Source organism: the organism of the source record quoted next, unplaced genomic scaffold (genome assembly GCF_019419815.1).
Source record: "Pyrus x bretschneideri cultivar Hongxiangsu unplaced genomic scaffold, Pyrus_bretschneideri_v1 Contig8, whole genome shotgun sequence".
In the NCBI taxonomy this organism is placed as follows: domain Eukaryota; kingdom Viridiplantae; phylum Streptophyta; class Magnoliopsida; order Rosales; family Rosaceae; genus Pyrus; species Pyrus x bretschneideri.
In genome coordinates, this window is record NW_025999820.1 from 1,605,433 (window position 1) to 1,622,433 (window position 17,001).

A 17,001-nucleotide genomic window follows, 5' to 3' on the forward strand; every position below is an offset into this window, starting at 1 on the left:
GACTTTTTAGTTGAGATGACCATTGCTCCAATTTGATTAAAATTGAGGGACTATTGCCACAATTTACTTGGTTTTTAACAACAAAGTTTTGATACATAAATGCCGCTAGAAATGCCAGCCTGCTTAGATAGACTAAATATCACTAACAATCTAACACACAACAAAATAAAACCAAGAACTCTCACACATGTTGTTAGATCCCACATTGCTAAGGGGAATGGATCCTGTAAGCCTTATATGTATATTCCCATCTCTACCTAGCACGATGCCTTTTGGGAGTTCACTGGCTTCGGGTTCCATGGAAACTCCGAAGTTAAGCGAGTAGCGCGCGAGAGCACTTCCATGATGGGTGATCCACTGAGAAGTTCTCATGTGAGTTCCCAGAAACAAAACCGTGAAGGCATGGTCGGGGCCCAAAGCGGATAATATCGTGCTACAGCGAAATTGAGCTCGGGATGTGGTTGGGGCTAGGGGCCGGGATGTGACAATTTGGTATCAGAGCCTAACCCTGACCGCGTGTGTGCCGACAAGGACGTTGGGCCCCTAAGGGGGTGGATTGTTAGATCCCACATCGCCTAGGGGAGTGAATTCTCGTGTGAGTTCCCAGAAACAAAACTGTGAGGGCATGGTTGGGGCCTAAAGCGGACAATATCGTGCTGTGACGGAGTCGAGTCCAGGATGTGATGAGGGCCTGGGCCGGGATGTGACACATGTAGAGACCGCATGACAAATTATTATCATATGTAGACGTATACGTAGTCACGTTAGAGTGAATGTGCTCCCTCTTATGCACGACTTTCAATTCATTTTCCCGATTTTATGTTAACTACATTTTGTTTAAATTCAATTGCCGATATTTTTAAAACCCGCGAGGATTCACCTTTACAATTGTTGATGTGTAGACATGGTTGTTGATATGCCGATCGCATCTTAACCTTAAATTTGACACTCCAATAAAATTATTTAAAAAAAAAAATATTATCTACACTAATGTGGTTCACAATGGTTTAGACCTCACAATGGACTAGTAATAATGTGGAGAGGAGAAATGGGTGAGCTTAATCTCACAATGGACTAGTAATAATGTGATTCAAATTCGCATTTGGCGATAACTGATCTTAATACCTCTCACATTCCAATAAAATTGTTAAATGCTACTTTATTTCATCCTTAAATAGATACTAATGTTGTGGCATGTGAAGATGGCAAAGTACTTAATAGTTTAGACTACTGGTAGTTTAGCTTTATACTTATTAGATCAACAAATAAATAATAAATTATTTTCTCAATTTAATTATGACCGTTTATTTTTTGTACTACTAAATAGTTCGGACTGTTGAAGAAAAATTTATGCGATGAGGTAATACTTGTCATGGTTACTTTAAAATTGGAGGATATGGCCGCTTAATACTACAATTTGGTAGTACTTATTTTCACTTGTAAGTAAGATATCTTAGATTCGATTATCACCAAAGAAAAATTTCAAAAATAAATTATTTTTATCCTATTGTAAAGCTAAGCTCCCTTTATTCCTCGTAGTATAAATAATATCGTTGGTGGAAAAAAATTGGAGGATATGAACTTAGATATTGGTTTGGGCCAAAGCATTGCAAACCTGAAAGAAATTCAAGCTGGTATCCAACGACCTCCCATAAATCCAAAATATAGGCCCATTGGGGCTATTGAGCCCTGCCCAACCACCGAATCGAAGAGAAGACAAAACCGAGAAAAATAACGTACGTGCAGGTCCCACACAACATAAAACCCGGATGACGTGTCGACAGACGGGGATTCCGCTGCTGCCAGATAAGCAGGCGCCCTGGTCCAGCTGAGAGGCGCGTGGAGTAAATCCCCAGCGAAGGAATGGCCGACCCGCCTATTGGAGCGTGAAGAGCACGCGCAATGGTTTTTAAGCGACCCGAGAAGCGGAAGAGAAAGTTGGTCTGAAAACTTCGGCCTGCGGACACTGAAAAAGTCTGAAACAGAGAGGCAGGGGTTGTCAGCGACTCAGTGCTCTCTCTGACAACCCGCTTTAAACAAAACAAAGCAAATATATTTGTATACATATAATATATATAAAGATTTCATTCACTCGGTTCATCAAATTTGTGTTGAAAATTTGAGAATCGAGTTAGGAACTGAATTGGGTTTTTGTCTGTGAATCTGTTGAATGTGTTTATGAAGATGGAGGATGGAATTGTGAGGAGAGCGAAAGAGGAGAGAGAAGAGGTGAAACTTGGACTTGGTATTGGGGTTGGTTGTAATTATGGTGGTCAGAACGGGAAGAAGAAGAAGATGAAGTGTGGTGGCGGTGGTGGTGGTGGGTTTACGGCTGCGCAGCTGCATGAGCTGGAGGAACAAGCGCTTATCTATAAGCACTTAGCTGCCGGGGTACCAGTGCCGTTTCAGCTTTTGGTTCCAATATGGAACAGTGTGGCTGCCTCTTTTGGCTCCTCAAATGCTGCTGCTATCTATCAGCACTTCCCCACCTGTAAGTTAAATTCTTGCCTTTTCCTTGATGGGATTTCATTTTTTTTTACTGAATTGTCTATTTTTTTTGTGGTTATTTTGTTTGCTTTGTGGTGGTCGTTATGAGAAATTTGAACTGGGTTCTAATATTTTTGTTTCATTCACTATCGGGAAACTGGCTAAAATGATCGGAAATCAAATCTCAATTGCAATATCGACAACATATCCATTAAATATTGAAAACATAACGATTAAAAGATTGACAGGCTTTTCTGTTAGTTTTACTGCAAAATGTTTTTCCCTCCTTGAAGGTGGTTCTGTGTATTGGAATTCGAATCTATCACTTCATCCACCGATAGGTGTAGCCAGGATTTTCAAATAATGGAGTCATAATATCAACCAAAAAGCTTCATAGGGCCATTTTGTCAAGCACCTAGTAGGCACTTGTCAACATATGCCGGAAGTTTACGCCAACATATGTCGACATCTACTATTGCTTGTAGAGGCTTGTTGAGGGTGGATGTAGGGTACTGTGGAGTAACGTTGAAGACTACCAAGGTTTTTCAACTAAAATATTTCATACAAGAAGAGAGAAAAGGAAGACAAATATGATAAAAGAAAATAGAAGTAGGAAGAGGATGTTGTAATTTAGTTTGCCTTAGCTATTTATAGGGGTCAAAAACACTACACAAACAAATATACATGGGGTTTTTGAAGTTACTGCGGTCAAGGACAATCAATGACCTCATGCTGGCTCCGCCACTGCTGATAGATAATGTGTTTTGTTGACATGGTTTTGTGGTAATGAGTTTAAATATTTTCGATTATTGTCATTTGAAGTATTTGTTTCTGTGAACTTCCCTCCCAAAGATGGTTTTGTTCTGTGTATTACAATTCAAATTTTTTGCTGGGACCAGTAATTCGAGGCATCGCTTCATACATTGACAATGTGAGTTTGTTGACAGGGTTCATGGAATTGAACTTGAAAATAATAAGAACTATGTCATGTGAAATGATTGTTTCTGTGAACTTATATCAATGAATCTGATTTTCGAGAAGGATTTTTCTCAGTTGATTGGTTTTTTTGCTTATTTGGATTGGTTGTTTCAGTTATAGGATTCAATCCTGTGGGGGGCTTTGACTATCGAAGTAAAATGGATCCTGAGCCGGGAAGGTGCAGAAGAACAGATGGAAAGAAATGGAGGTGTAGTAAGAGTGTAGTTCCTGGTCAGAAATACTGTCAGCAACACATGCACAGAGGCTGCCAGCGTTCAAGAAAGCATGTGGAAACTTCTGAAACCTCTTCTCCTTCCAGCGCAAAACAACCCAAGAATTCAGATGCTGAATTCTGCAGTTCAAAGACAAACGTTCAGATTTCCACTCCGAATGGCCTTCATCTTAAGGCCCAATCCTCGGATAATATTGGTGTCAGCCAAGGTACAACCACTGCCTCCAGTGGCTATAAAGAATGTAAGACAAACATCCGATCTGTTACAACTACATCCGTTGCCATGATACCTGCCAATAGAACTGCTACATCCCTTGCTTCTGCAGTCACTATTGCGCATGCTGGACCAACCGCTGCCACCAACAGCAGTAGCAACAAAAATAGCATCAGCATTGGTGTAAAAGACTATAGTAGCAGCCATGCTGGTGACAATTGCATGATCAGAGGAAGCAGCCTCAACAGAAATAGCACCATTGTTGGTAGTACTATATCACCAGGATTGGGCTTCTCCCCAAAGAGCGTTCTTCAGGGTAGACAAATGAGTAAGATCAAACCATTGCGCTAAAACATGTTTTTATTCTCACCTGCTATATATATGTGTGTGCATGTATTAATAAGGATAACTGTTGGTTTTGAGAAACTTTCTACACAACAATGTTTGAGTTTGGTATGGATGTGACTTCTTAACAAAAGAGGCCAACAGTGTGCCAGAATTGAAATCACGTAGGCAAATTATGTCCTGTAAAAAAGATGACAAAATGGTTTTAGTTACTAAAATACTTCTCTAGGTTTTCCTTCTAATCAACTGGAGTATCTGTGTATTTATTTCAGTTTTCAACTGTTTTCAGCTTTTCTAATTTCCAATGGCGTATGCTTCAACAATAGTAGCGGGACAGAGCTTGAACCAAGGAGGTGTAGGAGAACGGATGGAAAGAAGTGGCGCTGCAGAAGGGATGTTCTTCCTGACCAGAAGTATTGTGGTCTGCATGTCCACAGAGGAGCAAAGAGGCAAACGAAAGACTCCCAGCCAATTGGTGTTCCTTCTAGTTCAGCTGCTTCCATGAACACCGCTCAGATCTCTCAGACGATATCCACTACCAAAAAAACTGATCGTGCAATCCCCAATACAAATCTCAGCATGTCCATCCCAGCAAGGCCCCCACCGATGCAAAATGATGAAAAAAGCAATTCCAGCGGCGATAGTGACACAACCATTACAGACACCAGCCTTGCTGCTTACGAGGGTAGTTATGTTTCTTCATAAATAGCTACATTTTCCATCATTCTGAAGTATCCGAAATTTTGAATTCTGTGTTTCTGCCGCAACCAGTATCCTCAGGAAAATATCAACAGAAGAAAAAGGAAGTCTCTCTGTAGGGCATAAGAAATACTGTGTTCTGAGAGGAAAATAGTAATTCAGATTTCGTGGTATCTGATCGTTTTTTCTCCTCCGAAGAAAGATATGAAAGTGTATTTCTTGTTAGTTTTCGGAGACCGCAAATGTGGGTTGATTTGCATGTAATTTGTCCATCGAAAGGTCGACCTTCTCTCTTGTAATCTTGTACAATGTATGCCAAGTCAATGTTGTGTTATGATGTTTCTTAACTTTGTATTAGCATATAGATGAGCAGCCTGCCAACTTAGATAAACATGCTTTCAAGTGCCATTGAAACATCAAAAAACCACTTTTTGTTAAAGGGCTTTTATCATAAACACTTCGAAATTTTATGAAACGCTTATGATAGTGTTTGACAGATAAAGTTAAAAAGGGGTTTTGGGAAGTTGCAAGGAAAGTACTTGGATTTTCGTTAAAATTTTTTATGCGTTCTAATGAAAGCGCTGAAATGCTTATGATAGTGTTTGACAGAAAAAGTTAAAAGGGTTTCTGGGTAGTTACAAGGAAAGTACTTGGATTTTTGTTAAAATTTTTGATGTGTTCTAATGAAGGCGCTTCTTGTAAAAGTTGTTTCTTGAGAAGCATTTCCAAACGATCCTAATTATTCTGCTTGCATGAAAGTGGTGGAAACGTGGAAGGAAGATATCGGGCAGCTTTACAATGAAACGATTCAAAATGGAGGGGACCCTAATACTTCCTTGCTCAACTCCAGGAGTAAAATTTTCCCAACTGAGTAATTTTTCGGTGTACCCGGTACACCAAAAAAATTTGGTGTACCTTCACTCATAATGGTGAGGGTACACCAAAAAAATTTGGTGCACCCTCACTTTTTGTACACCAAAAAAATTCTAATGAGTGAGGGTACACCAAAAAAATTAGGTGTACCCGGTACACCTAAAAATTTTCCCAACTCCAGAAGCAGACACATTCAAGCTCATAGTTGTTTATGGCAAACCCTACCTGCTAAGACTAATCAACTCCGCCGAGCAACAGATTCTGTTTTTTGCCATTGCCAATCACGTCGTCACAGTTGTGGGCTGAGCTGCTAGCTGCACCAAGCCATTTTCAACAGATTATGTGACCATATCTCCCGGCCAAACCATTGGCCTCTTGTTATATGCCGACCAGAGGCCCGAACAACAACTTCATGATTGCTGAAGCCTACGTTGGTGGTGCTGGAAAGCCTATGACAACACAACCATCGCCGCCATACTCCAATACAATGGAAGTTCTAACTCCGCCCTTACTTCCTTCCCGTAACAACACTAACACATCGGTTCACTTTACTAGTAAACTCAAGATACAAGCACCCCGTTGACGTGCTGCTCAAGATATCAACCTTTTTTTTTTTTTTTTACACTCTCCATCAACTCACTACCCTACCCGAATAATTCATGTTCCAGGCCTACTGGGACGCTTCTTGCCGCCAGTGTCAACAAAACTATCTTTGTCAACCTCAGCATTGACGTACTGCAAGCTTATTTCTACCATGTCAATGGGGGCAATGGAACTGGCTGTCCAAAATTCCCGCCCTTGCTGTTTTATTTTACAGCTCAGGACTTGCCGTTGAACCTACAGACACGGAAGCAGGAGACGGAGGTGAGATATTCAACGGTGGAGATTGTGTTTCAGGGGACAAATTTGGTGGCAGGGGTCCGGGGATGATCATCCAATGCAAGGACAAGGACCCTTTGACATGTAATCTTGTTGATCCTCCTCTTCAGAACACTTTCGCTGTCGGTGTAAATGGTTGGACTACCATTAGATTCAAGGTAGACAATCCAGGTAAGTAATTAAGACGTTCATCTTCCTCTAGTAACTATATGAATTAAGAGGTCGTAGATGATCATTTCAGATTTTAGTTTCCGTTTTCACGTTAAAAATCAAACGGTTATCAAACAATGGAGCTACGATAAGCCGAGAGGGAGCTGGGATTGGCGTCGGCCTCTGATAATGCTGCAGCCAGTGGTAGCATGAACAATGGAGCTACGATAAGCCGAGACGGAGAGACGTTTTTCATCAGGTTAATGCTTGTTTCTTCCTTTCGCGCGGTATTGAATCTTTCGCTTTTGCATTCGGAGGTCAACCGTTAGGTTCGGTATGCACATATCTCATTCTTTGCGAAGAAGGTATCTTCATTATATGAATTCTGTAATTGGGACGGTTCAACTTTTTAATCTTCATTTGAAGATTATTAGACAAAAAAAATATATCATTTTAATTGGAGATCGTTTAGTTATCTAAATGCATCAGATCAATTCATGAATGTTAATTGATACTCACACTGTCGATTTGTTATGTACATTTGGATGACTAAACAATCTCTGATTAAAATAATATTTTATAAGAATGATCTTTAAATGAAAATTAAAAATTGAATCGTTTCGATTATAAAATTATACGTTATTCGCAAATAATGAGACATGTGCATTGTCTCACGGAAGAATACAAGTGTTATCATTTTTTTTAATTTGAGCAATATTCTTCACTGAATTAGTCTAAACTGGTGGGATTATTCACAGCGCGCGCACACATACATACATATATGTTATGCTTAAAAATTTAAAATTGGGAACCAAACAAAAGTCCAGATATTTGATGATCAAGAGAGGCTTTCAAAATTCAAGTGAGGGGTCATGAGAAATGGGACAATGCAACATAAATACACAGGAGAGAGGTCACTCAGAAATTGTTGTGCGGGTGGTTGCTAAAATAGTAACAAACAGTATTTCTTTAAAATCCTCTACATCCTTATAATCACGATTCACGAGTCGTGACCAACACCTCAAACGCAAAAGTAAATGCTTTTTACCACATGAGCGATAATCCTCTTACAAAATCGTCGTTTCGCTTATTTATTAATTAGTTCAACAACTAATGCAATCTGTAATTTACACAAACCAGAACAGTCACAAAACCTTTAGATATATGTCTACTATTTACTGGGAACAGTGAGAACTGAGAAGTATATTAAAGCATACTCAGCCAGCAACTGATGTGATCAATGTTTACAAGATACAAGACTTCCTTAGCATATATTAGAGAAATATATCGCCTCTTGTCCGATGAGATTCTGACCGAAATTTACAAAATTCAGCTGCGCTCACATCCATGGTTAGAGCATGACGAAAGCAAGAAACGCAAGCTATTTGCAAATGCCGGAGGGATCTGCGTTCTTGATTATCCAAGGGTGTTCCATGATCTTATGAAGAGACAGCCTCTTTGAGGAGTCCTTGACGAGAAGCTGCAAAGAGGTCGACTTATTTCAGGAAGGAAGGCAATGGACGGATACTGATACCGAAAACTACTGCTAGAGGTTTATATTTACGCCCACCTATCACTAAGAACATAACCATCGAAAAACTTACCCTGGTAATGAGATGTTTAGCCTCCGCGGAAACTTGAGGTTCAGCTGGGAAGCTTAGGTCAACCTTCATTATCCTGCATCCAATATGAACTTGTTATCCAATTATGTTTCGGTTCATGTCAGGAAACCACATTGATTGAGGAAGACAGAAAACTTATTGATACCTTTTGAATGTATCCTTTTGACTTTCGGCCTCAAAGGGAGGAATACCAAAGAGGAACTCATAGCAAAGAACGCCTAAAGTCCAGTTATCAACAGCATAATCATGAGCTTTGTTCTCCACCATTTCTGGTGCTAAATAATCTAGAGTTCCACACATGGTATGCCTCTTGCTTCTTGACTGTACAGACCATCCAAAGTCTGCAATTTTCAATCGACCCTACAAGAATAATTTCATAATCAATTCATCAAAATACGTCCTCAGCTTGTTCAAAGATAACGACCCCAGAAAAGAATTCACATAGCTGTGCAATTTGGAATCACTACCAGGCACGGTGTTGTTCAAAAACCGAAAGGGACAAACAATGACAGCAATAAGAAGCCCCTGTATGGACTGGAAAACCAACCTTGGTTTCAGATTCTCCTAAAATTGCATAAGGAAAATCACATCTACTAAAGCTAACCCCGAAACCAAAATTACTGACCTGCTTTAATGGCATTAGAAGTATTGGTCTTAAAAGATGTAAAGGCTCTATAAAATTGAAAGAAAATCATACAAATACAGAATAATTGAAGATGTTCCTATTGTCACTAATTGGAAACCAAAAACGAAATTTCTGTTAGGAATGTCGGTACTACAAGATAGAGAATGCACAAAGTATAGTAGAAAATGGACATCAAGAATTTATTTTGTTCGGCAATTTATGCCTACGTCCACGAAACAAGGATCAATACAACAAGAGTAGTCTTACCAAGCCAAAGACAAGGCTTGATGGATACACGAAAGTATAACACACACAGACACACTTTCTATCACTCTAAACTTCACTCACACAATGTGTAGTGGAACACTCTCACTCTAACTCTTGGAGTGGAACTCTAGCTTTGGACTTGATCCTTTTCTACTCTCTTCTTTCTTGATTGGTTATTTCTACTAGTTTCTAGTTTCTAGTATATTCTACAAATCTCTAGCTTAGAAAATTCTTGACTAGCCATCCTACTTTACATGCTAGAATTTTCTAGAATACGCATGCACCACCAGACTTAAACTTTGCTAGAAGTAACTAGCACATGCATGCTCTTTCATGGGAACCGACTTAACACATGCTAGAATTGTCTAGCATGCTCCAGTCACCTCACTTGCTTTCTAGAATAATCAAGAACATTCATCATGGGCTGGACCATATACCAACAATTTCAACACAGAAAAAGTGAAATTGTAGTCATTGTTACAATGTGGAACTAGAATATGTACAACATTAATTGACTGATGAGCGTTGTGGGATAAATTTTGGGCAGAAATAAAAGATTAAGAGCCACATTTCTCATCTCTATTTCCAACTTCTAAGATGATCCAGATACTGAAAACCGGAACAAAACAAGAATGGCAGATTTATGGTAGGGAGAAGAAGTAGCAAAACATTCATACCTCATGATCCAATAGCAAATTTTCAGGCTTGATGTCCCTATGAATCACATGCTTTTCGTGACAATACGCCAACGCTTCAGTCAAGCTCAAAATATACTAAACAATCACACGAAACCCCATTAATTTCCAAACCACACACACCAGAGAGAGAATTTAAGAGAGAGAGAGAGAGAGAGACGGGGATACATACAGTGGCGGCCTGTTTCTCCGAAAGGTAGGTAGTTTTCCTGAGAAGTCCGTAGAGCTCTCCGCCGTGAGCGTACTCGAGAATCAAGAAGATGCGGTCGTCATCGTGGAACCAGCCGTAAAGGCGGAGGATGTTGGGGTGGCGGAGGCTGGTCTGGATCTCCATCTCCCTCCTCAGCTGGTGCTGAATCTTGTACTTCTCGATCTGCTCCTTGAATATTACCTTCAATGCCACTACGTACTTGCTCTGCCCAACAAAAAAAAACCCAAATTTCCCCAGAAATCAAATTAATCGATGGATTCGGATTCGAGGTTTTTGGATTTCGATTGAGGAGAAATTCAGATACCTTGGCTTCTCGGGCGACGTAGACTCGGCCGAATTTCCCCTTTCCGAGGGGTTTTCCGATCTCGAAGTCTCGCAAGGACCAATCTTTCTTCGAGGATTCTTGCGGTTTCTGGGCTTTCGATTCCATTTTCCTGTGGGTTTTTCCGGAATGGAATTCTGGGATTTTTCTTTCTAGAGGGAGAGTTTCTGGGAATTGAAAAGCCAGAGAGAGATACCGGACCAGTATATGGAGTTTTTGAATTTTCCTTTTACCGCCACTACTGAGGCGCACCGTTTTGGTCGATTCTTTGGTCTGCTCAGGTGGGTCCTTGCTACAGTAGCATAGTATCAAAAAGTTCATGGATATTGCCAAACTTCACAAAATAATGTGTGTACTTTAAATTAAAAAAAAAAAAAAACAAAATAATGTGTGTGTGTGTTTTTTATTATTTAGAGAATTGTTATTAGCATTCAAAAAACCTCATTTAGCATTTTAAATTTTTTATAATTAAAAAGAAAAATACACTTATGAGAAGTGTATAATGAGATTTTTTAAGTGCTAATAACATTTTTTTTTTAATACACACGATATTAACTACATTAATAGGTAAGATGTGTGCTAAGACCATGTGCAATGGTTGAAGGAAGATTTGTGAAAAACATGTTCATTTAAGCAACATCAATAGCATGCAATTAACAATTAAAGGCGGAATCATGCTTGTATGCACTTAAAACAAAACATTTACCCATGAAATTCAAAGCCTAGTAAATAGGTGAACCAAGACTCAACTCAAAACAAAGTGAGTTGAGAAATCAATACCTTTGTAGATTCCTCTTTGCATAAGCAAAGACTAATCACCCAAAGAGAGGGCCTTCATTCCTTGCATCTTAGATCCATGGATTTGGATGGATGAAAAGGTTTCTCCAAGTTCCCAAAAGTGAGAACCTCTAATGATTCATCACCAAGGCATAATGAAGAAGAAATGAGTGACCTTGGAGGAGTTTGATTGCTAGATGATCCCTCCAAAGTGGCCGAAATTTTTGAGAGAAAGGAGAGCTTGTGTTCTCATCCTTTCCCCAAAAATAACCCTTAGTAAATTTTAGGCTATAAAGTCCTTTATATAGTCCCTTCAAATAAGTGACCTAATGGACCAAAAGCCCTATTCTTTTACACATGGCCGGCCTATAGGTTTATTGGGCTTTCAAGCCCTTTGTTTTATTCAAGTTGTCATACAACTTGAGTTAATGGGCTTGACATTCAAATCCCATTGGGCCTTGCGGCCCAAAACTAACCCGAGGTCTTTAACGAACTTATTCGTTTGATTAATTAACATATTAATTAATCCTAGCCTTAGATAAATAATTAAACCATTTAATTATTCTTACTCATCTCCATTGTTTCTTCAAACTCTACCTTACTCGGTGAACGATCCATTAGGTTCCTTTTAGCGAGGCAGTGTGCGATTAAAACTCTTTCTAATCGATTGTGAATTGAAACTTACTTTCAATTCTCCCGTTAGTGATAATACACTTTTAGGGCTTCCACAAACCATGGTTGACGCCTAGCAGCATGTCATGGTTACCCAAGCTAATCAGAAGAGGTGGAGAACCTATTCAGTTTAGGATTACAAATGCAATACGGTATTTCTCTAATACAATACTCTTGACCACATTGTTTGGTTTGATAGTTTATTCATGTCTACTATCCAATGTGAATCTTGTACTTATATGATTACCTTGAATGTGATCTGGAACGCATTCCAACATCTCATTCATACTCTGGCCAGAGATTCTAAATCATATCATAGAGTATTCTCCCTCAAACAGTTTGAAGGTTAGAGATCCCTTGTTGCGCATTCACTTGCCTCCATGGTTAAATGACTTAACCCCAACGATGCCATGGACACCCTCATGATGGAGTGACTTTGACATAATCAAAGATTAAGGACCTAACCATAAGACAATTGTGATGCCTCAGGTCAAAAGACTAATTTGCATTATCCCAACCATGAGTTCTCATGTGACATGAATATGAAAACTCTTTGTTGATCGTGTTCAGTGAACTCATTCTCTATTGAGCACCTACGTACTTGTCTTGATGTCACACACACCAATGACTCGAGACTAGTCACTCTCCCTGAGAGAAGACATAGCACGTACTGATCTTAACGGACTGTTAATGCCCAATTGACAATCCTATGATCAGGAACGTTTAGGATGTGTCAACGAAAGAATGGTCTCATGAATCTAACTTCTTTAGATCGCATTCTTCCAATCACATATTCCTTGGACTTATCGTTTAAGCATATAACATTTATATGAGACGGCTCAAACAATAATGTTTGCCCTTAATATTAAACTAGATTAGTTTAACATGTGAAATGTCCATAAAGTATCATCATATGATTGGTTTTAGGGCACATTTCCAACAATGGTGTGGGTTAAAACTTCAATTGTTAGCTCAAAAAGTTTAAGTTCTAACTCAAAAACAATATTTCTCCTCCAATGTTTTGGCTTAAAATTTTAGGCTGATATTATTAGAAAATGGTTTTAGCCTAATTTCTTTTATTTTTTTTTTGGGTAACTTTTATAAAAATAAAATTTATGTAAGTTATCCTAATTTATTTTGATGAATATTTTAGCCTTAAATATTTAAATTACAATAAATAATGAAAAATCACTAAACGTACCACATCAAACATGAAAGTCACACTACTAGAAATTTGGCTATAAGCCACCCTTTTCATTGGTGGCTATTGTCAAGTGTTACCACTCACATTGGTGGCAAACCTCTATGGCTACCAAGCACCCACTAAACTAGAGAGTGTGGACTATGTAGAGGACTCTATTGTAACAATGGTTACCAATATTGCATTGGTGCCTTTTCTGCAGTGCCACCCTAATTCACATCGGTGGCAAATTTGCAAAATAATATTAAAAAAAAGGATGCCTTGTGTGGGCACCCAAATTGGAGTATCATATTTCTTTTTCTATTTTTGGTGAGAAAACAAATTGTTATATCATTAAAATATAAGAATACAACTATAAATTTGCATAACTGATATTTTATAGAATTTTAAAAAGCCTTCAAACCCTTTGTTTCCTTTAACTTGAATTTGATCATTAGCTGCAGCATGCACCTAAAATTAAACCCACAAATTTCGTAAGAATAACGTTAACTCAAGTCTAACTGAAAGTGATTAGAGTTGAGGACAACACTGAGATATATGATCATATAAATACTAGGGAAAAATAGATTTTCAAGGGGTTTGCCGTCATAATTTGCCATACAAAAATCTCCACAAAATCACTGCAACCTTTCTGCAACTTCAACTAAGAACATATTAAATTGACAAGTTCATGAATATGCAGACCACCTTCAACCTTGAAACAACAAATGATCTCCTAATCAACGTGGGTATTCAAGAATAAGATAAAGAAAGCATAGATACTATATTTATGACCAATGGGTAGAGGACAAGATACAACAAAGCATTTACATATGAATGAGGGAGAACATAAATGAGAATGAAATATCAGTGAAGAGTGCGTGCATACTCACACATATAAATGCATTAACATTTTCTCTTTTTTCAGAAACTCAAAAAACCAGGAAATTCCAATACAAGAGATCACCAACTAATGATCAAGGCAGCTACAAAATAGAAAACATAAAAGTGAGTCTAATTGAATTCATTTACACCATTAAGACTTAGTAATAAACTAGCACTGATGCCCGCGCGATGCTGCGGGTCGTCAACAGTGACGTTATTTTTCAGTAAGATATGACATTTTAATTACATAATAGAAAATGATAGAAGACAGAAATTGTAAAAGAGAAGTTGATCATAGTAACTCTTGACAAAAACCTACTTGACAAGGATGAAAAATTGGTGAAAATAGAAATGATCAACAAAGAAATGCATAAACAAATTAGTAACCCAATTTATATAGCCCTAGGATGAATTATGTTAATTTGTTTATATAGGAGTATAACAGAAGGATGGAACAAAACCTGATGTAATTTTGCACACTGCATATATGTAGACTAAGGAGAGTGGTAACATACCTTAAGAAATACCTTAGCAACCCCAAAGTCTGTATGCAAGTGTGAATAAGTATGCGTGTATGAATCTATTCATAGTGAAGAAGACTACCTTAAGAAATATTTGCATCTGCAGCTTCATATGGCCATACAACTAAAGCCACCGCATACGATAACATACCTGAAGAAGACTACCTTAAGGAATATGATCTTTCTCTCAAGTTGTATTGGCAGTTGTTACTGTAACATCTGCAAACATCATACATAAGCACCGATTCAATAATTCTAAAGAAAAAAAGCTCTTGTTCGATAATGCACCAAATCCTATCCAAAAACCAAAGGGTGTCATATCCCTAGATTAACAGAGCATCTTTCTTTGTTCCAAAACAAAATGCAATTTGGCTTTGCTAAAGTAGAAAGATTACCAAATACCTCGGGCATAATTGCAACTCTGTTCCATTATTTGAGCATTTTACTGTCCTTTTAGTTCTATCTCTCAACATGGGAAATACAATAAGATAGTAAAAACAAAAGTTAGTGATAGCTATTACATAGTGAAAGAAAATAAGACATTCACATAGTGATAGCTATTTACTGTCATTTCTCACCGTAATCTCAACTCTATTCCATTATTCAAGCATTCTACCGTCCTTTTAGTTCTACCATATGTGAATGTCTTTGTATACATGTCAGCATATATATATATATATACATATACATACATATACACACTGAATTCTGAAAGCAATGAGAGAAATATATCTTTGGGGTGTTGATGCCAGAAGGTTGAGTGAGGGATCTAAGATGTTTGAGAGCAGGAATTTTTGAGCAATTTGTGTGAAAAAGTTGAAGATCTTCGAACAGAGTGGAGTGAGTCGGCCTGGGCTAATATAAAGAGGATGAACTCTAGAAAGTAGAAAATGCTGTTGTTCAACCAATCTCAAAAGTAAAGAAACCATACTATTAACATATAAATAAGTCTTATATATCAATGTTTACCCATATTGACTTGAATCTGCTACTGAGGGGTCTTTATTGCTGCGACCTTGTCCAAGAACTTGCTGCAGTTGCTTTTCATCTTCTCCTCCTTCCCTCCCTCCCTCCCTCCTCTCTGCAAGCTGCATGCCTTCCCTTCATCAAATCCCCCCTCTCTCTCTCCCCCTCCCCTCCCCCATCCCCCCTCCCCTCGCCCTCTATCTCTCCTCCTCTCTATAAGCCACATGCCTTCCCCTCACCAAATCCCACATTGAGCCGTTGATCCCATCGAAAGGGTTAATGAGGAGGCGAGGAGTTGAGCTCAGGGAGGAGAGAGAGAGAACGGCTGGGTTGAAAATTAGGGTTGTCTAACTTCCTATTTATTTGGGGGTGAAGCTACTGTAGAATAGGATTATTAAATGAAAAAACAATTATTTTTGACAGATAAAAAGGAGAAGACTGAAAAAGAAATAAAAAAAAAATAGGTCCCAAAGTTGAAAAAAACATGTAAAAAGTCTTTGGTGTAATTTTAAGAAATAAAGTTAGTTAACAGATACCAATAATTGGTGGCTGATTTCTTACGGCCACTGATATCAGTGGCATCCCACTGTAAAGCCACCAAAAAATAGTAAGAGTCGCAACTTTATATCTATGGCCACCAAATACAAAGGGTGTGCAAAAAATGGTGTGCAATGAGCATAATTCTAGTTGTGTCATGGAACAACAATTAATTTTTTTTAATAATGATAAAGATTTAAAATTGAAACATGAAATAAGTCTACCTAATATGCTTCAATCTTACAACAATTACTAATACAAACGATAATTAAAACACTAAATAAAAATTAATAAACGATAATTAAAATACAACATTACAACAATTACTAATACTAATAATATTCATCATCATTTGGTTGACTTTGATAGTGGATTTCGCGGTGGAATTAAATTTACGCTTCTCGGGGGGCATTAACTACCATCTCGACGATAACTAGCGATGCATCAACTACTGACGGTGCAACAAGTGACAGTGCATCATCCTGACCCCTCATTATCTTCCTGATATACACTAGTATCCTCGATGTTGTTGCTGTTGGCGCCGCCGTCTGTGTCGCAGTCTCTGCCATCGTCGTCTTTGTCGCGGGTGTGTTTGCCACCACCCCTCTGTCTTCATCGACCGACCGTCACCTAAGGGAGCTGGAGAATGTGGCAGCAATGATGGTGGAGACAACAGTGGGGAGGGCACGACATCCGGTGAAGGGGTGATCGCTGTCGTAGGTGTACTGCCTAAGGGAGATGGGAATTGTGGCGACAACAGCTAGGTGGGCAAGTCATCCTCCAACTATGGTTCTTCCATGTCATCCACCATCCATGGAGGACGTGCCCAACTAGGAGGTGTAACACAAAAAAATTAATAAAATG

The 17,001-nt window shown here is 38.6% G+C and overlaps 2 protein-coding genes and 1 pseudogene across 2 annotated transcripts; 2 read left to right on the forward strand and 1 right to left on the reverse strand.

The window, feature by feature from the left end:
- Positions 1-1,938: 1,938 nt before the first annotated feature.
- LOC103967711 (growth-regulating factor 9) lies at positions 1,939-5,297 on the forward strand. The gene is made up of 3 exons (XM_009381005.2): positions 1,939-2,491; positions 3,580-4,239; positions 4,546-5,297. Exons 1-3 carry the CDS (start codon positions 2,179-2,181, stop codon positions 4,959-4,961), a joined length of 1,389 nt encoding a protein of 462 aa, XP_009379280.2. The 5' UTR covers positions 1,939-2,178; the 3' UTR covers positions 4,962-5,297.
- Positions 5,298-5,707: 410 nt separating this feature from the next.
- Positions 5,708-7,186, forward strand: LOC125473136 (annotated as a pseudogene).
- An 815-nt stretch (positions 7,187-8,001) lies between these two features.
- LOC103967713 (serine/threonine-protein kinase Aurora-3) lies at positions 8,002-16,706 on the reverse strand. Its single transcript, XM_009381007.3, has 8 exons — positions 16,557-16,706; positions 16,137-16,186; positions 10,582-10,891; positions 10,239-10,481; positions 10,049-10,144; positions 8,625-8,839; positions 8,462-8,534; positions 8,002-8,337 (listed from the first exon to the last, which is right to left on the reverse strand). Exons 1-8 carry the CDS (start codon positions 16,704-16,706, stop codon positions 8,239-8,241), a joined length of 1,236 nt encoding a protein of 411 aa, XP_009379282.3. The 3' UTR covers positions 8,002-8,238.
- Between the last annotated feature and the right edge of the window lie 295 nt (positions 16,707-17,001).

Excerpts from the sequence above, each read along its gene's own strand:
- LOC103967713 (XM_009381007.3), bottom strand. The coding sequence starts at position 16,706 with ATGGCAGAGACTGCGACACAGACGGCGGCGCCAACAGCAACAACATCG. Across the intron at positions 10,892-16,136 it reads AAATCAGCCACCAATTATTG|CAAGGACCCACCTGAGCAGA; the intron begins GTATCTGTTAAC and ends ATGCTACTGTAG. Across the intron at positions 8,535-8,624 it reads CAAAAGGATACATTCAAAAG|GATAATGAAGGTTGACCTAA; the intron begins GTATCAATAAGT and ends TATTGGATGCAG.
- LOC103967711 (XM_009381005.2), top strand. The coding sequence starts at position 2,179 with ATGAAGATGGAGGATGGAATTGTGAGGAGAGCGAAAGAGGAGAGAGAA. Across the intron at positions 2,492-3,579 it reads CTATCAGCACTTCCCCACCT|TTATAGGATTCAATCCTGTG; the intron begins GTAAGTTAAATT and ends TGGTTGTTTCAG. Across the intron at positions 4,240-4,545 it reads TCTTCAGGGTAGACAAATGA|CTTTTCTAATTTCCAATGGC; the intron begins GTAAGATCAAAC and ends AACTGTTTTCAG.